General features: G+C 36.0%; 1 protein-coding gene across 2 annotated transcripts; it reads right to left on the reverse strand.

Annotated features, from left to right (window-relative positions):
* Window positions 1-27,465, reverse strand: DDX42 (DEAD-box helicase 42). Of its 2 annotated transcripts, XM_081345136.1 has the most exons (19): window positions 27,285-27,465; window positions 27,064-27,110; window positions 25,864-26,100; window positions 24,799-24,949; window positions 21,003-21,064; window positions 20,509-20,545; window positions 17,138-17,287; window positions 16,482-16,586; window positions 15,322-15,441; window positions 14,118-14,294; window positions 9,021-9,149; window positions 8,607-8,706; window positions 6,956-7,003; window positions 5,782-5,879; window positions 5,359-5,635; window positions 4,424-4,650; window positions 3,029-3,139; window positions 2,836-2,934; window positions 1-2,450 (listed from the first exon to the last, which is right to left on the reverse strand). In XM_081345136.1, the coding sequence occupies exons 3-19, from the start codon at window positions 26,082-26,084 to the stop codon at window positions 1,776-1,778; spliced, it is 2,787 nt and encodes a 928-aa protein (XP_081201262.1). In that variant the 5' UTR covers window positions 26,085-26,100; window positions 27,064-27,110; window positions 27,285-27,465; the 3' UTR covers window positions 1-1,775. The 2 variants fall into 2 exon arrangements, with proteins under 2 accessions (XP_081201262.1, XP_081201263.1); XM_081345137.1 differs by lacking the exons at window positions 20,509-20,545; window positions 25,864-26,100; window positions 27,064-27,110; window positions 27,285-27,465 and having other exon boundaries at window positions 24,799-24,871.

Genomic DNA, 27,465 nt, shown 5'->3' on the forward strand with positions numbered 1-27,465 from the left:
TTATACTAGTAATAAAACATTTATTAGAAGAAAACATGGAAAGTAAAAGACATGGCATGTCACAGAATCTTAACACAGTTTCAGATATATCTTCATAAAAATGCAAAGCAAGAACATATTTCAACAAACAAGATTATTTTCCTATTACTCTGGGAAAAAAAAGTTTAAGAACATGCAATTAAAAATATCAAGCAAAACATTTCGCCATCAACTTTCCAGAGGTGTATGACAGTCATTTTGAAAAAAAGTTTTGCACAGGTCCTCATGCCTGCTGCTTCAAAAATCAATCCCAAATTTACAAAGTTTAAGCTTGCCCCCCGCCAATCATGGAAACTTGATACTATACATAAAAGGTGCCTCTCCACCACACTCCTGAATCTAATGTTGGGGTAGGAAGGAATAACTTTGCAAACACCCACAAAGTAGCAAACAGAAGATCCTAAATGAATATTGCTGAGGACAAAATTAATCCTACTTGCTTCCTACATTTTCATTGCTGCATGCATGGTCTGTCTTTTCTATTCAAGGTCAATGTAGCTTCAAGAATCTACACTTGTTAACAAGCCGATATAAGTAAAACCTGTATCATTCCGAGATACAGAGGCTTCAATCTAGTAAATATCTGCTACAATTACCAGTTTTGTTGTGCACTTTAATCTCTACTTCTGCAAACTTTCAAAATATAGATGACAGGATGTTGCATAGATTAACGTGGAGATTTCCATTAGTCCCAGGAAATGTGTTTTATTCTACACACTATTGTAATTGTAATGAATCAGAGGAGTCAAATTCCAGCCAAAGACACTGTCTTATCTAGTTTACAAAGGGGAAAGTGGCATTATTGCCTACCTATCTGCGGTGTAGTCTTTCCACAAGAAGTAATTCTAATTCTCTCTCCTTTATCTACAAGCATGCAGATACTATTCAAAGTGAATATAAAAGAGTTATCTGGATCTGTTGCCTCCTTAACTGCTGAAACTACAACTGACAAAACATACATACATACAAACAAAAGGAAATCAAACCTGCAGAAATTCAAAATGAAAGGGATTTAATCAGTGCTATTTCATCAGATGAAAAGTAGAGTAGCTGAAGGACTGATACAAGCCATAATGAAGCAGATTTTCCATGCATGATCCAAGATGTTGGTGTAAGAGGGCTAATTCCATTTTCTTCCATCCTCGATTTCTGCCAGAGTGATCATCACAACTTTACAATGTCTGCTGGTTTATCAGTTTGATTTACTCTCAAGCAGTCCGTGAAATGGGCATGTGCGTGAAATTAACAAAAACGGAACTAAGGATCTATGCCTAGGCATAAGACAGCCACTATAGCCAGAAGAAAAATGTGTAAAAGCATTCTTGTTATAGAAATTAAAAAGGTGGATGGGTAGGTACACCGCCTAAACAAGTCACATTCTGTCAAGTCTATAATGAGGAAAATAAAATATACCTTACCCATTTATTCCTATGCTTAGAAGTATTTAGTTAAAAAAAAATACAAATTCTTCCAAAGGATAATCAGTGTTGTGAAACCACTCTGGATGGACGGATTTTTCAAAGGCAGGGCACAAAGAAATTATATTTAAAAGGGAACTTTCTTTTGACCAAAGCAAAAAATCGATGTGGCGTTAAGGGGAAGCGGTTAACATTGGATGCACTGTGTCAGGCTTCCTTGGGAAATGCTATTGTCCACTCTTATCCTTTCAAATAGCCACTTCTGGTACAGAGATCTTTCTTAGAAACACCTTGCCACTTGAGGGGAAGTGCAGAGGTCTAGCTATCCCACCGGCTTTTCTTGCGCTTGGGGGGTTCAGGAACTGCAAAACCATCTGTCTTGCTGTTGTCTCGGTTGATGCTTTCTTTCTTGCTCTCATTATTCCTATTTTCAATATTTCTGTTTTCATTGTTGTTCCGGTCATTGTTGTTCCGACTGTCTCCATTATTTCTGCTGTCTCCATGGCGACTATTACTGCTGCTCCCACCTCCAGAATGCCGGCCTTCACTATGTCTATGGCTATCCCCATGGCGGTTTTCTCCATGACGGTAGCCTTCTCCATGGCGCTGGCCATCACTATGGCGACTGCTGCTATCTCCATGGCGCTGGCTGTCACTATGACGACTGCTACCCCGATTGTCATTGTATCTTTCCCTGCCTCCATTGTTGCCTTCTCTGTTGTTGATGGCATTTGCGCTATTGTAACCCTGAATGCCTGCACTTGGAAAGCTGGAGACACTGTTTAAGTGTCCAGAACTTGTGAAACCTGGGATACCTTTTGCTAAACCTGATACTACCATGGGACTGTCAGGTTTTGCTGAGTTCTGCTGGGCTGAATTTGTTGGCACAGAGTTTAAGCTGCCTGCACTGGTCCAACCACTGGCACCTGCTGAAGAACTGCCCGTCTTCTGGTTGCTAAAGCTGGCAGCAACGAAATGGCTCTTATACTGGGACTACAAGAGAAAAAACATTATAGTAAATATAATAATATTTATAACATTTCTCAGAGCAACATGGGCCTCTTCTTTAAGCATCAATTAAAACTGGGAGCTGAATGGGATGAGCTTCTGCTTAATAATCAGAAATTATTGATTAGCACTGCTTTCTTGACTTAAGGAACTTAAGGGGAGGAAATTGTTAGGTGGCCTTTAGTCCCCCTTGCAGCCTTCATGTGATAACTTGAATTAGCTGGATTTCACAGATAACCTGGTACAAATAGGAGGCACTGGGTTTCAAAGACTAATGGCCACATTGGACTAAAAGTCTTGGTTGAAAAGGTGGCAGCAGCACTAGAATGAGGGCAATGTGATCTTAACTTAGGGTTCTTTTCATACTAACCTGAAATGCTGCTTTCATTGCAGATAACCTGTCCCCCATTGCTCCTGAGGATGGCTTATATGCTTCATAGTTGACCATTACACTGTTGTTTCCCCGATCCTACAATACAGAGTTGCATTGTTCAATTGAGGCAGAAGTCTTAGGCATGCTTAGTAGAAGTAAGTATGTTTGATATCTAGGCATCAATGCTTACCACGTTCTCTGATCCTAAGCCAGGCCGCTCACGATATCCCAAGCCACCACCACCAATATTTAGCTTCTTGCCCTTCCCTCCCTTGAAACGTGATTTCCGGAACCATGCATTCTGGGAGAGAAAATTGTGACAGTAATAAAAAATGCTGGGTTTCCAATATGTCAACATTATTGTTTTAGATATTCCAGTTACCCTGGCAAGTAAGAAAGTGAAAGCAGAACTACAGATGCTCTTTGCATTATGTAAGTCCTGACTTTTATAAATTCAGTTTTGTATAAACATTTCAATAGAACATATTTAATAGTTTCTTTATACATTTCCATGACTCTATTCTTAGGACCTTGCTTTAGAATGGTTTTCCCTCTGCATTGGTTCTCTAATCAGTTTTATCTTCTGCTGACACATCACTACATGGCTACCAGTAAACAAATCAGTGAGTCAGGCTTATAATTGCTTATCATCACTTCACTTGGCTCATAAGAAAAATGACAAATGAACCTCTGTGAAGAGTCTCATGTGACAATATGCTGGCTTTCTTTCTTATAGCTTTCTTCCTCTCTTCTACCTGTTCCTGTTAATGCATATATGTGAGCTACAGAGCAAGAACCAGTTAATTACTAAAGCTACAATGCCTATCTAGCAATCTCCTTCCTCATCAATCCCCAAAATGCCACTGGTACTTACTGTATGTGTATGTATACATGTATATATGTCTGTCTGTCTGAATGTATGTATGTGTATTTATATGTATATATGTCTGTCTGTATGTGTACTTATATGTATATCAATGGTTTCAAGAACAGAATAGTTATGCAAGCTGGGGAGTATCTAAAATTAAATTAAATACAGCTCCCATGGTAAATTAAAATATTAAAATTATTATATATCATAAATGTAATCATACCACATATAAATAAATAGTCTCCCATTTTATCTCATTAAAAATTATAACTAATTATAACTTGGTGGCAACTCTTCCACAGTATTCCAAGTTTTCAAATGGACATGGTAGCCAATAGCCTTAGATTATGTATCACTATTTCTACAACTGTGTCAGTTAATAAAGTCAATGTTGATCAATGTTCTAATTCAGGGGTCCCTGACCATTGGGGATGGGCCGTGCAAGTGCTGGGCGACTGCATTAAAGCTCCATTTGTGGCAGGCATGTGTGCAAAATTATCCTCCCCCTGGGTTGCTACCAGTCTGTGGAGCCAGAAAAGCTGAGGATAGCTATTCTAACTTTTTCCCTAAGTTTTGTCTGGCTTAGACCAAAAATATACTAAAATTTCAAGCAAACTTACTCCATATTACTTCAAACTTACAACCTATATTTATTAATATAGTTACTGTACTCACAACTATGTGCTTCAAAACACAAAAAGAATTTTTTTTTACCTGCATAGCTAAATCCAAAAGTTCTTTTGAAACATGCTGATTGGCCCCTTCCAAATTGCGAACAAGATCTCCAGCAAAGTTGCTATCCTTCTGAGTCAACAAGGTGTAGGCCACACCCTTTTCCCCTGCTCGACCAGTACGACCAATCCGATGAGTATGAGTATCAATATCACGAGCCACATCATAATTGATCACAGTCTTAATGGAAGGAATATCCAGACCACGAGCTAGATAAAAACACTTCAGTTATGAGGCTGGAGGCCAAGAATGCAATCCTTAAACACTATAGATACTTGTCTTTAAAAAAAACCTATTCATTCTGCCCTTTCCAGTGCAGTCAGTCTTTCATCTATTTTCAAAGGCCCTTATTCTATTTCACCACTTTCAATTTTAGAAAGGTTTCTCAGCTATGCTTTTCTATGCAAGTCACCTACAGATCTATGCATTAAGTATTAAATTATGTGAAGATCTGGAGAAAAAAGGGGGAACATATACATTTTTATACTCCTCTTTTCAGACTCACATCTCTAATTACAGATCTAAAAGGAGTATTTTTCCTAAGCTTGGAATAATGAGACTGAACAGAAATTCAAATTCTGCTGATCCGGGGATGGAAGGGGAGGTAAGAAATATTCATTATAGATTTAATTCCTAACCCCTAACCCATGCTACCATTGAACTGGAAAAACAGCATTTTTGTATCCTTGCTATCACTTCAGGACTAACTCTTATGAACATTTTAGTTTCAAACAACATATTTAAAGAGTGACACACACACACACCCCGCTTCAATCTCTTTCACAGAAATATGTTTTTAATGCCTTTACAATATACATAACATATAAAGCAAAGAAGCCACACTGGTTGTAGGGAGGGATAAAAGGATGCTTAAGAAACAATTTCTATGTATTTTAAATCTGGCCTTGCAGTTTTACCAGCCACATCTGTAGCAACCAGAACTGGAAAGGTCCCTTTCTTGAAATCTGAGATGACTTTGTTCCTTTCACTCTGGTCCATGTCACCATGCAGGAGCCCTAGATTATGCCCCTCCTGTTTAAGGTTGTTGGCCAATTCTTCTGCATTTGCCTTCTTGGTGACAAAAAGGAGGACACTCCCTGAAGAAGTAAATTCCACTAGACGACTAGTCAGCCAGTTCCATTTATTTGGACCAGAGCTGAGGATCTCTACAATTTGAGTGATATCTTCGTTTGCCTGTTTGGGGAAGCAAGGTGAACAGAGACTATTAGAATTTAGCAATATAAAGCAAATATTTTAATCAAGACCAAAATAGGGGAATATGCAAGCTTAAGACTTACCTTTTTATTCATTCAAATAATTATTTTAGAAGGGGAATTTACCTCGCCAATATCTCCTTGCACCACTCGAATTGGATCAACCAGAATATCCCTGGCCAGTTTCTCAATCTTCTTCCGAAAAGTTGCACTGAACAGAAGAGCTGTTAAGTCAGAAATGCAGTGCTGATTATAGCCAAAGAGATACCAGAACATAAGTTCTCCACTAAAGCAAGTCCCTTGGAATATAGACATAATGGTTGGATTCACAGGCTACATCAAGAATTTATTATAGGAACTGTTGTTTACAAATCAAATAGTTAGTTTAACACATTTCTAAACAAAACCCAAATGTGTGCAGCACAATGTGCGAACCAATACCCACACAATGATGCAGGTAATTCTGCACATATTCAGAGACATAAAGCAATTCTTCTTTTGTATCCATTAGCAGTCATAAGAAAATTTATCATATGTAATAGTCCTCATTCAAATCAATGCTGGTAGTTTCTTACTGAATTAAGTGAGTAACCAAATTAAAATATTAAATGGAATGTAGCCTGAAACACAAAAATAGACAGTTTATTTTAAGAATGATAGTGGTTTCCTATCATTTTGATGCAGGAAATACAGAAACACTTTTGTATTTCTGATAACAGACTTAATATTGAAAAATGAAATGTAAAAAAAGAACTTCCCTAAAAGATGAAAGGAGAATGAAAACTTCAACAGGACTGACCTTGATGAAATGGCTCTGTATATTGTGTAACATTATACTATGTGTTGCAACCTTCAGCTCTTCCCCAAAACATTGAAAACAGCAGCCAGAGACCATCAAAAGTTTGCTGCTCTGGCTATAAAACTCTAAAACTGAGTAATCTATTTATGATCTATTTTACCTAGAACAATTCCTAATCTTTGCTATTCAAGATGGTTGCTAGTTGCGTATTTTCCTTGCTCAAATGTGTGGAGAGGGAGAAATAGATTTCCTTGTCTAAAACCCATTCAGACAAATCTTTAAACGACAGGGGGAAAATTAAATCAGAGGAAGATGGGGAAATCAGATATAAGAAAATCAGATATAAGATATAAGTGTTTCCCCTGAAATCTGCTATCTAGCCTATCCTGTTCCATTCATAAATCTGAATATGGTTGATTAATTAAATTAATATTAACAGAGAAGTCTAATCCCCCCAAATTATTTTTTTTTTAATCTTGCATTAGGAAAGCCCATACTCACTTTGTCTTTCAGGGCGGACATGGCTGGCAATTGATCGAACTTGATATTCTGAAGAAAAAGGAATGAGCTATAGTAAAAAGCATCACCCTTTGAACCATACTAATATAGTGTAAATAAAAAAACAAGATTTGGCAAGGATACACCTAGTTTGTGAGAGACAATACAGGTAGACCTTAATTTACAACAGTTCATTTAGTGACCATTCAAATTTACAAAGGCACTGAAAAAGGTGATTTATGACCATTTTGCACACTTATGACCATTTCAGTATCCCATGGTCATATGATCAAAATTCAGATATTTGGCAACTGACTCATATTTATGTTGGTTTCAGTGACCTGGGGTCATGCAATCAATTTCTGCAACCTTCTTATAAGCAGTCAGTGGGGAAGCCAGATTCACTAACAATTGTGTTACTAATGTAACAACTGCAGTTGTAAAATGGGACAAAATTCACTTAACAAATATTTAGCCAAACCACTGAAATTTTGGACTCAATTGTGATCATAAGTTGAGCACTACCTGTATACATGTAGTTCTTGACTTAAGACTACATCGGAACCCAGAATTTCCATTGTAAGTTATAACGGTCATAGGTTAAGACATGACCAGACCTGATTTTATGACTTTTTTTGTAGTGTTCATTAAGTGAATTCCCTGGTCATTAAATGAATAAATGTATTGCTATGCATGCTTTTTGCCAGAAACTGCAGAATGCTGTGACCAGCCGTAGAGGTGAGTTGATTGCCAAATGCTGAAATGCAGTCACGTGACCTTGGGGTATTGTGTGTAGTTGTTAGAACTCTGGAATTGAATCATAAGTAGCTTTGGAGGTGGTTCCTCATAACTTCAAATGATCACTAAGCAACCATTTGTTAAGCAAGAATAAACCTCCAGACTAAAGAACATTTGCAAAGAATAGAAAGCAATATCATTTAGACTAAGCATCCAGCTGAATGAATAAAGGTTTTATACAAGGTCTGAATGAAGGGATTTGGATCTCAGAATTCTAAGTTAACTTTTCTGTTTTTACAACATAGAACAACTCAGTAAACTCTGTCTTAAATGGATGCTGATATATTTGAGTAAATAAACAATGAACATTTTAATGACAATTAACTAGGGTTAATTAATTTCTGAGCATTTATGTGGTATCTTCAAAGTTACTACCATCAAGAAAAAAATGGAAGACCAAAAATTCTCTTTTTTTCTTCTGATTATAACATGCTTTTATAGTGCCCTCTGTCATGCAAGAAATATTCTCAATTAATCATAGAGATTATGACAGAACACACAACATAGCTTGATATTAGTATTCACATACATAAGATATATGTTTTGTTTTTTTATTACTCATATTTTTGGTAATCTTCACTAGGTGAAACTATTTCTTTTCTGCATGGTTACTGCATTCCCACATGCAAAAAACCTTTCAACAATTATTTCAGCTATTACCAAAATATCTATTCTTTTTTTTGTAAAACTGAAGCTAGTTAGCTAGTCTACTGGGCAAATAATAAAACAAACCATTGGTCTTTACAATAATTTTGCAAGTGATTATCAAACCAAACACTTCTAGAAGACAATAGGTAACAGTAACAAGAGCACTGTTTATTAACTATGGTAATAGGTGCTATTACTGATTACATACCAAAACCCATATCAAACATCCTGTCAGCTTCATCAAACACAAGGTAAGTGACTCTCTGAAGGTTTGTGGCTTTCTTCTTTACATGATCAATCAAACGACCCTGTGTGAAAACATTTAACATACACCTTAAGTCTGAAACCATAAATACCAATGTGATTCAAACTACGAAAAACATTTGAAATGGGCATCACTGTTCCAAGTCTCCTTATCCCTTATCATTTGGAAGTCTCCAAGTCTCTGTATCCCTGTCCCTCAGCATTTGGATTTTTTTAAAAAATCCTGCTAGTGAGCACTGAGTTGGGATTAAGCAAATCAAAAATCAAAAAATTTCAGAAAATTATTTTGTTCAAAAGCAGAAAAAGCAAGAACATTCTGTTCCTCACTGCAACACAACCACACTGGTGAAATACTTACTGGAGTGCAGACAACAATTTCTGCTCCTTCCTGAAGTGCCTTGGCCTGCTCCCACATGCTTCCTCCACCATATACAGCTACAGATCGCAGATTGTAAGCTTTTCCAAAACGCTTGCATTCAGCATGGATCTAAAACCATACAGGTCCACATCACGTTAAGAATGAAGTAATGAAGAACTGAGAATTTTTTTAAAAAAAAAATGACTTTAAAAAGTCTTCCTATTCATTAGTACAGTAGTGGCATTTGTTTGGTAGAAAGGGCCCTTTTTAACATTTTGGTGGCCTCAAAGTATATGGAGCTTTGGCATTTCCTTATGTAATTATTATCTACCTATTTTATGAATATAGCTTTCATTTGGTTCCCACCTAAAATGATGCAAAACTTCATGAGATTTAATTATTTAGAAAACGTGCATGTCTGCTTATATTAAGCAAACAATTCTGGATAGGTAAACAAAATTAATGTATAACAAAATGGAAAATAAAGTGAAAAGCAAATACAATAAATACAAGAGCCAAGGAATCTCAAAAAATATTCATAACTTCAAGTGGGCATGTAGCATCATTACAACTTTCCCACCTGAAAGAAAAGATAGATTTTTCTGAAGGGCCAAATGATTTGAGGCCATCTAGATCGTAGGAGGAGAGAGTGCCAAAAGGAGGAGACTCAATTTTGGTTTCATCTGTCCACGTTTGAAGTTTGCAAAAGAGCACCTGGATGTTCCACAGCACTACTGGCAAAATATACTGTGGACAGATGAAACCAAAATTGAGTTGTTTGGGAAAAACACACAACACTATGTGTGGAGAAAAAAGGCACAGCACACCATCAAAACCTCATCCCCACTGTAAAACATGGCGGAGGGAGCATCATGGTTTGGGGCTGCTTTGCTGCCTCAGGGCCTGGACGGATTGTTGTCATTGATGGGAAAATGAATTCCAGAGTTTATCAGGACATTTTGCAGGAAAATGTATGACCATCTGTCTGCCAACTGAAGCTCCGCAGAGGATGGGTGATGCAACAGGACAATGACCCAAAGCATACAAGTAATTCAACAAAACAATGGCTTCAACAGAACAGAATACGCCTTCTGGAGTGGCCCAGTCAGAGTCCTGACCTCAACCCGATTGAAATGCTGTGGCATGACCTTAAGAGAGCGATTCACACTAGACATCCCAAGAATATTGCTACACTGAAACAGTTTTGTGCAGAGGAGTGGTCCAAAATTACTCCAGATTGTTGTGCAGGTCTGATCTGCAACTACAGGAAACGTTTGGTTGAGGTTATTGCTGCCAAAGGAGGGTCAACCAGTTATTAAGTCCAAAGGTTCACATACTTTTTCCACCCTGCACTGTGAATGTTTCCATCTTATGTTCAATTAAAACATGACAACAGCTAATGTTTGTGTAGTATTATTTTAAGCAGACTGTGTTTTTCTATTGTTGTGACTTACATGACGTTTAGAGCGCATTTTATGGCCAATTCATGCAAAACTCCACGTAATCCCAAAGGGTTCACATACTTTTTCTTGCAACTGTAGATATGATGAGTTCTCGGAGAAATGTAGGGAACATTTGAAAGAATTTTTTGCTTTGAATATGCATAAAGGTACTTCGATTGAAATGGTTTGGGATGCTAGTAAAGCTTATATGAGTGGGGTTTTGATTTATATGCATAATAGACATAGGCGTAAGCAGATGCAAAAACGTAAAGAGTTGAAAGAAGAAACGTTGAATGAGAAAGCTCTTATTTTGAACCCATTAGATAAGAGAGTAAGGGATTCAATAAATTTGCTGAAAAAGCAATGTTAATGGCGGATCAGGTTGCATCTAACTTGCGGTATGCGAAACATAATACTTTTTATAATGCAAATAAACCTGGTAGGTGGCTAGCTTATCAATTAAGGAAAAAACAGAAATTACGTACTATAGAGAAAATAGAATATAAGGGTAAAGAGGTTTATCAACAAAATTTGATTAAAAAGGGTTTTTTAGATTTTTATGCAAATTTATATGCTAGTGAGAATATACAAGCTTTGATATAGATAAGTATTTACAGGAAGCACATATTCCTACGCTCTCAAATGAGCAACGGGAGGAGATGAATCGATTAATCACTTCTGAGGAAATTATTTCAGTAATTAAACAGTTAAAATTGGGTAAGAATCCTGGTACAGATGGGTTATCAGCAACTTATTATAAATTATTATTTGCAAAGATGGTAGAACTGTTAAAGGAATTATTTAACAATATCCAGGCTGGAGGGGTGGTGCCTCCGTCCTGGAGAAGGGCTTTTATATCGCTGATTCCAAAGGAGGAGCAAGATCCCACCCAACCAAAGAATTATAGACCTATATCGCTTTTAAATATAGATTATAAAATCTTTGCAAAAATATTGGCGAATAGATTAATGCAGGTTTTGAAACAAATGATTCATAGTGATCAGTCTGGATTTATAACTGGAAGATATATGAAATATAATGTAAGACAAATTATAAATTGAATACAGTATTTGGATAAGAACAACCAAGTCCCTGCGGCACTGATATTTTTAGATGCTGAAAAAGCGTTTGATCAATTGAATTGGCAATTTTTATTGAAAGTTGTTGATAAGATGAATTTTTGGGATAAATTTTTGCAATCTATTAAGGCTATATATCAACAACAATCGGCACAAATTATAATTAATGGGGGATTAACAGATGCATTTAAAATTGAAAAAGGTACAAGACAGGGATGCCCCTTCACCATTGTTGTTTTAACATTGGAGATTTTATTGATTAAAATTCGTGTATCAACTAAAATAAGGGGAATAAAAATAAAGAATGATTATAGGTTAAGAGCATTTGCGGATGACTTGGTTGTTACACTATCTCAACCGACTCAATCGGTTACAGATTTAATGGAAATTATAACTCAATATGGGAAAGTTTCTGGTTTTAAGATAAATAAGAGTAAAATATTATCTAAAAATATGACTATGAATGAAAAAGAAAAGTTAGTAAAACTAACGGGTTTTGAAATAGTGAAAAAGGTTAAATATTTGGGAGTATATATTTCAGCTTCAAATGTGAAATTATATAAGAACAACTATGAGATATTATGGCAAAAAGTACAAAAGGAGTTAGATAGTTGGAAAAAATTTCAATTATCTCTTTGGGGAGAATTGCAGCTGTTAAAATGAATGTTCTTCCAAAGTTTCTTTTTTTGTTTCAAATGATACCTATATTGAAAAAGGATGCCAATTTGGATGAGTGGCAAAAGGGTATTAATAAATTTATTTGGGCAGGGAAAAGAACGAGAGTTAAATTTAAGATCTTACAAGATGTACGGGAAAGAGGAGGACTTAAAGTGCCTAATTTGAAATTATATTATGATGCGGTTGTTTTATCAGCGGTTAGTGACTGGCTTAATTTAACAAATGAAAGATTACTTTACCTTGAGGGATGGGACTTATTATATGGGTGGCATGCATATTTAGTTTATGATAAAAAAGTGGATAAGGCATTTAAATCTCATATTTTAAGAAGCGCCTTATTGCACGTATGGAAAAAATATTATTATAAGTTAAATTATAAAATACCAATTTGGGGGATTCCCGGGCATGCGATAGAGGGTGTATCTGTGGGTGTGAGCTTGGATATGACTTCATATAAGGAATTACTTAGATGGATAGGGAATGGTTGGCAATTAAAATCATTAGGTGAGTTAAAACAAGAAAATATCATACAGTCTTGGTTTCAATATACTCAATTGCAAACGAGGTGGAAGATAGATCAGAAAATTAGTATTACATTAACTGATGAAAATTTGGTAAAACAAATTAAAGATCAAAACCGAGCGCATATAAAGAGAATATATAATGCTTTAATAGAATTGGATTCTGAAACAGAATTAGTTAAAGATTGTATGATAAAGTGGGCTCTCAAAATATTGAAGAACCAATTTCATTGGATACATGGGAGGTAATTTGGGTTAGAAATGTGAAATTTACCCAGGCTCAAAATTTAAGAGAAAACTTTTATAAAATGTTTTATAGATGGCATTTGGATCCCAAAAAATTGTCCTGCATGTATCCTAACTCGCAGCCCAAATGTTGGAGATGTGGTAGTTTGGATGCTACCTATTATCATATATGGTGGACTTGTAGAAATGTTAAAGCTTTTTGGATTAAAATTTGGTGGAATATTCAAAAGATTTTTAAGAGAAAGATAAAATTTTCTCCACAATTGTTTTTATTGGGTATTGTTATAGATTGTGATACTAAAGAAACAAATTTGATGTTGAATTTGATAACAGCAGCAAGGCTCTTGGTAGGTCAATATTGGAAGAAAGATAGTTTGCCTACTATAGAAGATTGGTCACTTAAGGTGTCAAATTTGGCAGAAATGGCTAAGATTTCTGCTTATTTGAAGGATCATTCACAAGAAAGATACATTTCGGTCCGGAGAAGATGGATAGATTATATTCAGAACAAATATGGAACTAAAAAGTTTCATCTAGCTTATGAATGAATTATAGAATGATATTATTAATATTAGTATGTTTTCATTGTATTTTTATTAGTTTTTATTATATTTTATTATTATTTTTATTATTAGTATTGTTTAATAATATGGATACTATCTTGTTTTTATGTTATTATTATGGTTATTTTTATCTTGTTTGTGTTCATGTTAAAGGGGAGTTAAAGTGTGTTAGGAACTTGGTTACATATATAGTTGGTTAATGTTATTTAGATTTTGATTGTTATTTTTGTAACCCTGTATTCAGTTCTGGGAAGTGGGGGAGGGGAGGGGGGTGGGTTTGTATTGTAACTTTTATAAAACTTTTTAATAAAAAAATACTAAACCAAGCTGATATTAAAATCACTAAATGATTTTTCTGAGTTGGTAGTTTTGATCAAAATGAGTAACTAAGACAGGATTGTTGCTAGAGACAGCAATAGATATCTGATTATAACCCCTTCAGTATAATCTTCAATAGATACAATGAATACTATATACTGTAATTTTAGAAAATTCTTAAACATTACTCCCCCTTCCCTAAATATTTATTTTCCCACATTTCCCCCCACAAAGATTCAAACTTACTTACCTGTTGGCACAATTCTCTAGTGGGACACACAATTACAGCAATGGGACCATCACCTGGCTCCAGCTCCTTCTGATCCATGATATGGATTAACATGGGCCAAATGAAAGCTGCAGTTTTTCCACTGCCGGTTTTTGCAATGCCAATCATATCTCTGCCACTGAGTGCCACTGGAATACCCTACAGACAAAGAGGAACAAAACTCCTCTTTTATTTCAAACTCAACAATCCTTCAAAATACAGCAGGTGATTCTGAAATTAGTTTGGAAAATGTCCACTGAAACAAGGATGGGGAATTTCATGCCTTCAAATTTTGCTGAACTACAAACTGAATTGCAGGCTTTATAGTCAATAAGGGATAGGGAAAACCAGATTTCAGCAATAACTGGATAGTTTTAGGTTCCTTATTATTTCATCAGGGAAAACCACAATTAAACATACAATACACCTAATCACACTGTACACTGCCCAATATGTTTCCAGTACTCAAGGCTGGTCTAGAAACCAGGAGACTGTGAACTCTAATCCTGCCTTAGGCACGAAAGCCAACTGGATGACTCTGGCCCAGTCAATCATCTCAGTCCCATCTCACAAGGCCACTGTTGTAAGGAAAACAGGAGGAGGAAAAAATATTATGTATGTCTGCCACCTTATAAAAATAAAGGGAGATAAAAGTCCAATTAATCAATCAATCAGTCAATCAATCAATCAATCAATTAAAGGAAACAATGACTTATAGTCCTGTATCAAATTCTAAGTTGTACCTTGTTTCTGTATTTAACAAAATAAATTATTCTTTTGGTTAAGTTCTGCAGATTTGTGAGCTCTAGAGAATTCAATAGCTAACTTCTAAAAATGTTCTAAATCAGGGGTCCCCAATCCCCAATCCATGGACTGATATAGGTCCGTAGCCTGTTGGGAACAGGGCCTTGCAAGCAGTGGGCAAGTGTGCGAAGCTCCATTTGTACATACACAGGATTAGGTAGCACATGTGAAACCATCCCCCTCTGTAGCCATCCCTGCGGGTTTGCAGACTCGGAAAGGTTGGGGACCGCTGTTCTAAATAGTTTCTAATTTCGTTGGAATGTTCACATATAGAAGCCATTCTTTTTTATTTTCAGGCTCTATATCTTAAGTCCATTATGTTTGATAACCAACTGACAGTCTCTCCCTGCTCTCGCAAAAACTATGAAACAATGATACTCACCTGACATTGGATAGGAGTGGGTTGAGTGTATTCTGATTTTCTGATTTGGTGCATAAGTTGCTCATCAAAACCAAAGTGAGCAAAACTACTTCCTGGCCTTGGAGGAGCAGCACCAGAGACCTAGGAAAAGATAAGTTAATTAGACATGCCAAAGTTTAACTGCCTGTATCATTCATTTAAGAAAATCATTTAATACTATATGCATGTTGGTGTGGAGCAGAAATGGGCTACTTACCCAAGTAGGAGGTTACTGGAAGGGATAGGGTGAAACAGTTTGAACAACTTGTTCCCCAACAAATAAATCGGAAGAGGCTTTCCAGTATTTGCTGATGTTACTGGAAGGGGTAAGATTGAATTTTTTTACACTTTTTTCTTCTGGGACTCTGGGAGAAAGAGTGTTCTCTTTCCCATCTTAAATTTCCTAATCACATCTCAAATGAGCTAAAAATTGTACTATTAATTTCATCCATTTTGTCTCTGAATTTCAGCAGTACCATTTGGGGGTACTTTAACAATATGTATAAGAGTGGCTTGCTTCAGAGGCTTCCTGTTCCTATATGATTCTTGGTTTTGGAGAAAAAAAGAGGATCAATATTGCATCGCTGACATATAGCTATTTTGTTTCCAAATATTGATGCTACCGCCAGGACACAGAGGAAAGGATGCTGCGGATCACAGGTGATATATAAAAAGTTATACAGGAAGGGAATTAGTTATCCTCAAACCCCTATGCCTGTTACTTGATGCATCATAAGAAAAAGTAAACAGCTAGAAGAGTTAAAAAAAAGAGCTAGTAATGGGCCAGAAACTGAGAAGCAGCCCAGGAAGCATTTCAGAGAATCTAGAAAGATGCCTCTTTCCAATTCTAAAGTACAAAGAAAAGTGCTACATGAACTAAACAAATACTGAATAGGAAATAGGTGACAAATTGACAAAACCAAAACATTTACCTATCAATTCCCTAGAGCCCTAAAGTTTTCTTTCTTTTTTCCCCCCACATTATGCCTCCCTTTTCTCTCATGTCATATTTTCTTCTCCAAACTCTTTTCTTTTGGAAAGCACTCCCTGGTCTGCTGCAATACTGCTGTAAGATCCAGCATCTGTTTAGCACACAATAAAATGTTGAACAAGAAAAAATAAGATTCTCGTTTTCACCTTACCCGGAGATTTAACTTATGGCGCAACTCCACTACTTGTTGTGGGGTGAGACTGGTGATTTCTTCGTGCTCATCGTAGAAGTTTTTCTCAAATGGTGGGTATTCAATCTGCAAGCCAATTACTCTTTATTAGTGAGGAATGCCATCTGAAGAGGTAAAACTGCTGCTAACTGCTGTAAATATTATGATCTTTCAATCCCAAGAATGTTACAGAACATTTGGAACACTGGAGCACGAAACTGACAGTCAAAGAAAGGAAAACAAGAACTGCAATAAAGCTCTTTTGTCAAAATAAAATCCTTTGCTTTATCATTTCAGCTATTAATAGTTAATCTTTCAGAAACACTACAGTACAATAGAGAAGAAACTGAACACCTTAGACTAAGGGTCCCCAATCCCCAGGTCATGGACCAGTACTGGTCCTTGGCCTGTTAAGAACCAGGCCATACAACTGGTGGGCAACTGAGCAAATGAAAAACCACCACCCCACCCTGAAAAACTGTCTTCCAAAAAACTGGTCCTTAGTGCCAAAAAAGGTTAGGGGGGCTACTGCATTAAAGGATGTGTTTTCTTCCTATTTTGCTTTCTTCAATATTATTGTTGACTTATTATTTAGCTTAGCAATGATACAATTTTACTAAAAGAATACATTTCATCACCTCTGAATGATCAATAGGTGGTAGAGGATCAATAATTTTTTTAGATGGTGCTATTGGATTGCCATCACTATCATACTCCAAGTTATCTTCCTCCTCTTCTGGAACCACACCAGCAGTGGGGTTTTCAGCCATATAGCGGAAATAAGCTTCCTGCAGCAAAACAGAGAAGTGTAACTGCATACAGATGCCAAGAGGGAAGAAATGCAGTTTATTGCTAACAACATTAAGGTGATAGTTTACGTAGGAGTCTATTTGAATTGTATTTTTAGCACATAAATTATCTAGTGAAACTACAATCACTGACGAATATGAACAATATTCTAAGTCTTTTTGTAATGTACACAATTCAGAAGAACCTAGTAGATCTCCACAAAAGTTCAGATAAAACCACAAAGGACATTATTCCAAATACTGAGATGACTTTAGTATGTGATTTCTAAAGAACATAATAACACATTATATTAAACTCTTTTCTGGATCTGGCTGTGATTACAGGAAGTCCTCACTTAACAATGGAACTTTGGGCTGGCAACTATGTCCCTAAGTAATGCTGTGCAACATTACAAGGGTAGTTGCGGCAGTCCCAGCTGATGTCACTATGTAAATCTCGTGCAATTGAAGCAGTTTCATAACCACAATTTGTGACATCCTGATGGCTTTCCCACTAACTTTACTCAGCAGAAAATGGCAGAAAAAGTTGCAAATGGTGATCATGTGACCCTGCAATGTTGTAATTGTAAGCCAACTGCCAAGCACCCCAACTGCAATCACATGTGGGGATGCTTCAGCAGCCACAATTATGAGGACCCGTCAATGCTGTTAATTCAAATAGTCACTAATGAGTAGTCATTCAACAAGAACTACCCAAAGAATGTCCCTGCACATATTTTTTCTCTTTTTTATTTCACATTTTGCCTTGCAGGCTCTGAAGCAAAATTATAAACAGTTTCTTCAAGTCTGTAGTTATAAAGAGTTACCTATATACAAATCAAGGAGCTAAGTTTAAAATGGAAGAGCAAAACCTTTTCATTTGGCCTATCAGTGCATTCTAAGTTACTAACAAAGTGGGCCAGGAGAATGGTCACTTACTTCTTGAGTTATTGTGAACTAGCAACATGCTAGTACACACTGGTTAATATCACTGCTTACTTCCGCAAGATAGAATGGCCTTGTCTCTGGTTTTATTTACTACTACAACACATGATCTCTCTAAACAAGGCAAAATCAAAAGTCAAGAATAAACCACTGATTATGATTTTATCTTGTTAGAAGAATTAGCTGGATTCTTCCCTCTACGAAGAACACCATTATCACTGGTTATCCTGTCAGTAGGATTTAGAAGTCTGTTTTAAACCAGCATTTTTCCTCCTTTCATTTACAGTTATTTTTATCGCTTAGAAGGAGTTCTGGAAGATTTTTATTCTGAAATTTTTAATTTTGTTAAAAATCATCAAGCCACAGATTCTATTCACAAAGCACAGATAGAGCCAACCTGGTCTCATAAACTATTTCCACCAGGCAAAGACAAGTAGAAGCAAGGATTCAGCATGCACAAGAACACTGTTAAGTCAGTGTACAAAAGAATTCTAAATGAAGCTATTCCTTTTGTCAACATGTTTTCTTCTATCCAAACTACAAAGCTCCCTATAAAAGAAGTGTTTTAATGTGCGGTTTTACAAGTTTTCTTGCTCTTCTCTTATTCTTTTACTCATTAGAAAGATGATGTATGCAAAAAAAAAACAACAACCCAAAATCCAAGAATCAGTATGAGAAAAACTATACTTGGATGCCCAAGATGTACCTTGATTCAAAGTGCTTCAGAAGAACTCCATGTTTTTTAAATGTCTTGTACCGACACAATGAAGTATCATTTCATCTACTTTACCTCTATTTAAATAAAATAAATTTATAAGTGAAATTTAAAAATACTTTCCAGAAGACAAAAGTTCAAAATAAAGTTTTGGTAGCAAGTTCATGTATTATGGGATGAGATAAACTTCTGAAAGCACTTTCTTTAGGATCTATTCATAATTTCAATTTTAAAGATAAAATAAAATAAAGGAAGATCTTCCCTTCTCTCAAAAGAAAATATTAATTTACATTCAGAGGAACTACCTATCAAGATCCTTAAAAAAAATCCGAATTAAGTTTTTCATATGTACATTTAACCAATTGTATTAACTGACTGATTTAACTACTTCTACAATATCAATATTCCAGTTTTATTTCCTGTCTTTAAAAAACTGAGAGAGATGTACATAAGTATTCTATGCATGTTGTAAGAACCTTGAACCAAATAAGAAGATATGGGAGGGCATTAGGACATATTTCTATTTATAAGTTAAAATTTTGTTTGCAAAAAAATTCTGTATTTCTCTATTCTGAACAAGCTATATCAATTCAGTGATATGCAGGCAGTTATTACACATACAAGTAGTCCTTGACTAACAATTAATAGTTTAATTCAAAGTTACAATAGATATCCAAAAAGCTTTCAATCTGTCCTCAAGGTAACCACTGCTAACCCTGTCACAATATTGCATTTTGGGAGCTCGACAACAAAAAAGTTGCACCATTCTGCAGTCATGTGACCATGATTTGCAACATTTTGTAATGCTGTATTTGCTTAACCATATGGTTGGCTTAATGAACACAGTAACTTCCTTTACAATCATTGTAAAAATAACTATAAAAGCAAGTCTGGTCCAGTGGGGTCTCAACTAAAAAACACAAAGACTTGTGACTGAGTTTGCACTTTGGTAATGGGTAATGGTAACTTATCTATAAATGGAATGGACTTTTTTGATCATCAAACAAGGTAGAATTGTGTTTTTTAAATTCTATGCTGAACCATTTTTTTCCTAATCTCAAACTGTGCTTTAGACTTGCTGTCATAACTTACTTTTGAAGAAATAATGAATTGAGTATGCTCCTGGCTGAAAGAAGGCAACAAGACCTCCCAGACAGGTAACAAGTGGACTCCATTGGAATGGATAATTACACTATACTTACCATTGGGATATGGAGATGATTGTCCACTCATTATAGAAGCAACAAGGAACCACTTTTATACAAATGAAGAAAGTGGATAGATTGGGTATCAAAGACATACTACTAACTTGTTACCAGTACACATGAAGCTCTTATGTAGTATACTAAGTTACACCGCAGTCTAAAAATATTAAATTAGATGTTCTAGTGTGAAAATTAAAAGAGAATCACCTCTCTAATGGCTTCTACTTACACCTTCTCAGCTGTGATATATATGGTGAAAAGCATCCTTTTATACTAAGACAGATTTTTAACATTGATTTGTACAAGGGATCCAATTTCATTTTTACATAGATAGAAAGATTTTGTAGAAAACTCACTTGATCATCTTCTTCTTCAATATCATCACGTATACCCCTGGAAAAATAAGCAGAGAAACAAAACTTCCCTGCAAATGTTCCACATACCCAGCTCCATATATTCAGCCTGATGAGTGCCAAAATGACTTAACATAGAAACATTCAGCTGCAATAAAAACACATTTCTTATAACAACCCCAACCCCCCAGGACTTGCCAAATTCTGACAAGTCGATTGGTATTTCCAATTTATCAAATATGAGAAGTGTTTACAGAATTTTACACCTGAAAAGGACTAGAAAGTCACATTTTGCTTCTGCCATAAGTCAGAATTAATCATACATTAGCCCTGTACAATTTAACAATCAAAATCCAAACATAGCCTCGAGAATTTCAGCAAAGCTGAACTATCTTGGCATGAAAATATTATCTAACTAGAAATAATACGATACCATGCTTAAACACTGTTAATGAACTTTTGTTTATTTCAACAGGAATATGATATATGAAACTTACTTTGAATTCTTTCTTTCCTTATCTTTATCTTCTAATCTTTTCATATCTCTAGCAGCTTGATCCTAATCAATCACAAAATGAACATGATTTTAGAATGTAGCATATTTGATATCAACTTCCATCAAAATTCCTCCTACTTAGAAATTCATGGAGCTGTAAGCAAGTAAATACAGAATCCTCAGCTTAAGTCAATTCATTCGGCAAGAGTTCAAACTTACCATGGTGCTGAATACATGAACTTATGACATCACACTTAAGGACTGCACTGCTTACCAATGGCAGTCTTGGTCCCAATTGCTATCATAACCAGAGGACTGCCTGTATGTTGTTTGAAAAACCAAGTACAGATTTTTACACTGAACTTGAAAACTAATTTCAATGGTAGCAAAAACTGAACAATGCCTTCTTTTGAGTCAGTTGTGATTGACAAGACTTGACAAAAACAAGTCTCAGATTTAAAGAAAAGCTCATGAAGCATGCTCTTTTCTATGCTAGCAACCCAAAATATTTTTATAGCTGAAAAGATAGCAATTGCTTTTATTCTGATTTGCTTTTTCTTTTATTTCTGTAATATTAGCTGGGCAATCTGTTGAAAAGTAAGTACATTCAAGAATAAATGATAAATTATTGGCTGACCAAGTGGCAACCAACTTGCGGTTTGCCAGGCATAATACTTTTTGCAACGCTAATAAACCAGGTAGATGGTTAGCTTATAGATTGAGGAAAAAACAAAGGGCTTCTAATATAGACAAGATTGAGCACAAAGGAAGGGTTGTGTTTCAACAGGACCTTATTAAGCACGCTTTTGTGGATTTTTATTCGAAACTATATGCTAAAGAGGAAATTAATGAAAAAGATATTGATATATATTTGGAGAATGCTAGCATCCCGGTTCTTACGCAAGTACAAAAAGAGGGGATTAATCAACTGATTACAGAAGAAGAAATTTTCACAGCAATTAAGGAATTGAAGGTGGATAAAGCACCAGGTACGGATGGCTTGACTGCGGCCTATTATAAAAATTACAATTAGAGATGATAAAACCGTTAAAGGAACTGTTCCAGACAATCCAGAGGGGGGGAAAGGTGCCACCGTCTTGGAGAACAGCTTTTATTTCTTTGATTCCGAAGGAAGATCAAGATGCTACTCAAGTTAAAAACTATAGACCAATATCGCTTTTAAATACAGATTACAAGATATTTGCTAAGGTTTTGGCTAATAGACTGATGAGGGTTCTGCAACAGGTGATACATGGGGATCAGACGGGGTTTATTAGTGGTAGGCAAATGAAAAATAATGTGAGGCATATAGTTGATGTGTTAGAGTTTTTGGAAAGGAACAACCAGATCCCTGCGGCGCTAATTTTTTTAGATGCTGAAAAAGCTTTTGATCAATTGAATTGGAAATTTTTGTTGAAAGTTTTAGATAAAATGGATTTTGGGGAAAATTTTTTACAACCGATTAGGGCATTATATCAAAAACAAACTGCCCGAATTATAGTTAATAATAGCTTGACAGAAGCATGTAATATTGAGAAGGGCACAAGGCAAGGGTGTCCGTTATCGCCCTTGTTATTTGTGTTAACATTAGAGATATTATTGGCTAAAATTCGGAATTCAGGAAAAATTAAGGGGATACAAATTGGAGATCAGGACTACAGATTGAGAGCATTCGCAGACGATCTGGTTGTTACAGTGACCCAGCCAGAGAACTCTGTTGTGGACCTGATGGAGATAATAACACAATATGGGAAGGTTTCTGGATTTAAAGTTAATACACAGAAAACTAAAATTTTGGCCAGAAATATGACAGTTTTGCAAAAGGCTCTCTTAGAAGGATTAACTGGATTTGAGATTGTTAAAAGGGTTAAATATTTGGGGGTGATTTTGTCGCCCTCTAATACAAAGCTATATAAAAATAATTATGAAAAACTATGGGGGAAAATTCAAAAAGAACTGGAGAGTTGGGAAAAATTGCAATTGTCTTTGTTGGGACGGATTGCAGCAGTAAAAATGAATGTCCTGCCTAAATTTTTATTTTTATTCCAAATGATACCGATTCTTAAGAAAGATTCTAATTTGGAGGAATGGCAGCGAGGTATCAATAAATTTGTGTGGGCAGGGAAAAAGCCACGAGTTAAACTTAAGATTATGCAGGATACTCGTGAGAGAGGTGGCCTTAAATTGCCTAATTTTAAATTATATTATGAAGCTGCTGCATTAGTAGGAATAAGTGATTGGATTAACTTGACGCAAGGGAGGTTATTAAATCTTGAGGGCCATGATTTGTTGTTTGGCTGGCATGCATATTTGTTGTATGATAAGAAGGTAGACAACGTGTTTAGGGTGCATATTTTAAGACAGGCATTGCTGAGAGTTTGGAAGAAGTATAGACATAAGTTAAGTTGCAAGATACCATTGTGGGCAATTCCAAAACACGCAATAGAAAATATACATGCTGGCTTCAAACATGATGTGACTACGTACAAGGAGATCCTTAGCTTGGAAAGAAATGTTTGGTGTTTGAAATCATATAGCCTCTTGCGAGATGAGAAGGTTGTTCAAAATTGGTTTCAATATACTCAGTTACGGGCCAGGTGGAAAGAAGATCAGAAAAATGGATTTACAATGACTGATGAAAATTTGATAAAGCAAATTAGAAATCAGGGACCAGCACATATCAAACGGATATATCTTGCATTGATAGAGATTGACTCAGAAACAGAGCTTGTTAAGGATTGTATGATAAAATGGGCCCAAAACATCCAGGAAGTTATCACAATGGACACCTGGGAAAAGATTTGGGTGAGGAACGTAAAATTTACTCAAGCTCAAAATCTAAGGGAGAACTTTTACAAAATGTTTTATAGATGGCATTTAGATCCTAAAAAGCTTGCAAGTATGTATCCGAATTATCAGCCTAAATGTTGGAGGTGCGGAGATGAAGATGCAACATATTTTCACATATGGTGGACATGTAAGAAGGTTAAGGCTTTTTGGATAAAAGTCTGGTGGAATATGCAGAAGATTTTTAAACAGAGGATAAAGTTTTGTCCGCAACTTTTTTTGTTGGGAATAATTGCAGACGCTACAGTTGTGGACACTAAGTTGATGTTGAACTTAATTACGGCAGCAAGACTTTTGATAGGCCAATATTGGAAGAAAGAGGAACTGCCGACCATAGAAGAGTGGACTTTAAAGGTTTCCGACCTGGCAGAGATGGCGAAGATTTCGGCCTATTTGAAAGATCACTCGCAAGAACGCTATATTATGGAATGGAGAAAATGGATTGAGTTTATCCAGATCAAGTATAGGGTTAAGAAGTTTTATGTAGCATTTGAATGAGTCTTCTTTCGTATTTTTTTCTTTTTTCTTTCTTTTCTTTTCTTATTTTAGCTTCTTTTTACATATATTTGATATTATTAAGGCTTGTCTTATCCTATATAAGCTAGAGAGTGTTGGATTTTAGAGTTTATAGTTGTTAGCATATGATTGTTTATGATTGCTTTTTATATATATACCTTGTATTTAGCTCTGGGAAGTCGGGGGGGGGGGAGGGGAGGGGGGGAGGTAGGGGGGGAGGAGGGAGGGGGAAGGGGGGATTTTTTAAAGGAAAATTGTACTTTAAAACTTTTCAATAAAAAAAAAAAGAATAAATGAAAAAGTGCTTAAATAAGATTAATAATATTTTTATTCCTTGTTTTTGAAGATCAGACTTAAAGTCTAAGTTGCTTTTCTCAATAGCAAATTTTTATGTCAGGCAATCTTTGTAAAAATTAAAGGAAACAGTAACGTACTTCCACTTCAGCCATGAATGCCTCCAATGGGTCATCCTCACTATCTGAGTCACCTGCTTTAGAATGGAATTGCTGACGAGTAGGAGAGTTTTCAGCAGGAATGTATGGCAAGTCAACATTATTGGAATCTTCCTCCTCATCTTCAAAGTACCTAATCATTAAAAGAAAGAGAAAAAAGGGAAATCCTTAATAAGGAATCCAGTTATCAAAAATCCAGCAGCATAAGACAGAAAATCTTGATTTCCAGTTTACTTTATCTTAAAATATATTATATGATTACGAGTTAAGTAAGTACCACTTCCTAATTCTCCATTTATATGAGCTGCCTTTAGTTCAGGCTGCATTCAAGACTTTGTGCCCTAGTGTAGCTTAACTATAATAAAAATAAAACAAGTTAATTAGGTCATACTGATTTTACTGGCTATAATAAAAAAAGGCTACATCCCTCATTGGTGCTGTGTTTGAGATACTGTTAGGTAACACAACCATACTTTGGGAAGTATGTCTACTACACCGTGTTTCCCCAAAAGTAAACCCTACTCCAAAAATAAGCCCTAGTTTTGGGGTGAGGTGCACACATAAAAATCAAGCTAGGGTGAGGGTGGAGATTACCATTGCAGCCAGGTCTCCCATGGATCAACACTTGCCTTGCCAGACCACTTCTGCAGCTGAAGGAGCAGCTTCATTCTGCATCTGAGAATGAAGCTTGGGCCTGAATTTCGCTGTCAGAGGCCTTTCCGGAAGGTCTCTGCAGCTGGGAACTGAACCATGGAATCCATAACTTGGTCTCAGCTGCACAAGCCTTCCGGAAAGGCCTCTGATGGCGAAATGCAAGCCAGAGCTCCATTCTCAGCTGAAGAATGAAGCTGCTCCTTCAGCTGCAAAAGAATTGGGCCAGTTGGGCAAGACTGTCAGTGCCACTGCTGCAAGGTGAATGGAAAAGACACCCCGTCCCCCCAAAAAAATAAGACCTGGTGCCTCTTTTTGAGGGAAAAAAATAAAAATAAGACTGGGTCTTATTTTCAGGAAAACATGGTAGATATATGTGCAAAAATAAGAGCTTACGCATTCTCTTCATCAAAATTTGCTCGTTTAGATCCAATCTTGTAAAAGGATGGCAGCTGAGGTGGTGTTGTCTTCCCAAACCCAGCAGAAGAACCAGTGGCTCCAAAAGCACTATGGGATTGCTGTGGCAGCTTGGGCTCCTCCTTCTTTCCAGGTGATATTGAAAAGCCACCAAAACCAAAGCCTCTCTTAGTGCCAGGTCCACCTTTGTTCCAATTCATGATGTTGGTAATGTATCTAATGAAAGATAAAATCAAATGTTTACATAATATGAATTACATAGAAAAGACGGATAGGCAAATAAGTTATTTACTTTTAACAATTACCAGCATACTTTAGAAAATTCCTTCAAAATAAATATCATTATATTTATTACAGGAAATCACTTTTCACAATTGAAAATAGGCAAATTAAAGCTTAATTTAATGTAAATATTTTGTTTACTAAAGCAAGGAATCTACTTTTATTAAGTAGATTAACATAGTGGCTTATTACCAGTTACTGTAACTAAAATCAGACACTGGAGCAACAATCCTTTTGAGAGGTATGGGGAAGAAATGTTCTACTAAAGAGGAAGTGAGATCTCTTTTTTTGGTACTTTCCTTTTCAATTGATTCTGTATACAATAAAGTAAAATAATTTTGCCACCCTTTTATTCATTCAGGTGAATGAAGAAGTTGGATTCATTGCAGCCTAGACCTCACCTGAGCTACTTGTTTCTTTCTATACCCTGACAAACTGCAACAGAGTAGTGGCTATTCTAAACATTTTTCCACCATAATTGTTTTTTAATATGCAGTGATCCCTTATCTGCTCCTCATCTTCTAAGTATCTAATCATTCAAAGAAAGAGAATTTTTTTCCCTCCTACTCTCATTCCAACTCAAGGTTTCTCAATCTTAAATAATTGATATTTATCATATAATAAATTATGCCCTGCTTATTAAAATCTAATTGCTAATATAAAAAATTGGCAGCTATGTCATTTTATTTATTAATAAACAAATAAATCATAGACTAAGACACTCACTATACTGTTTAGCATAAATTTACAAATCTCCAATCATTTGTTTTCAGGAATAGGTGTTTTTCTTTAAGTTAGCCAAAATGTAGGTAAGATCATTTTTTTAAATAGTCGAACATTCATTAGCTTCTCAAATTTACTCTCTTCCAAACTGATTTTATACTTTCTCTTACTCACCTCAAGACGGGCCACAGGCCGAGCAGAAGACGCAAAAAAGAGGTTACCTGGTGGAAGAAAATGTGAAAACGATGAACTCCAAATGTTTACGTGCCCTGACTAGGCCTCAGCCCCGCCCCCTCACTTTCCTCTTTAACCAACGGCCAAACCCCAGGACGATCTAAGCTCTCCTCAGGCCCTTTCCTTCGCCTCTTTTCTCTGCTTCTGTTCTATTTACCTACCGTTTATTACTCAGGTATTGGGGGATCCTTCTTCCCTCCTTTCTTTTGCTCGATTGCTCTAATGTGCAAACGAGGAGGTAGACGTTGCCTGCTGAAATGACCGTGACGTACAGACGTCACGCATATAATAGACCGACACTCTGGTCTTGAAGGGCCCTTGCACATAAACCTCGTCCTCAAA

This window comes from Vipera berus (genome assembly GCF_964194415.1).
Source record: "Vipera berus genome assembly, chromosome: Z".
NCBI lineage: Eukaryota > Metazoa > Chordata > Lepidosauria > Squamata > Viperidae > Vipera > Vipera berus.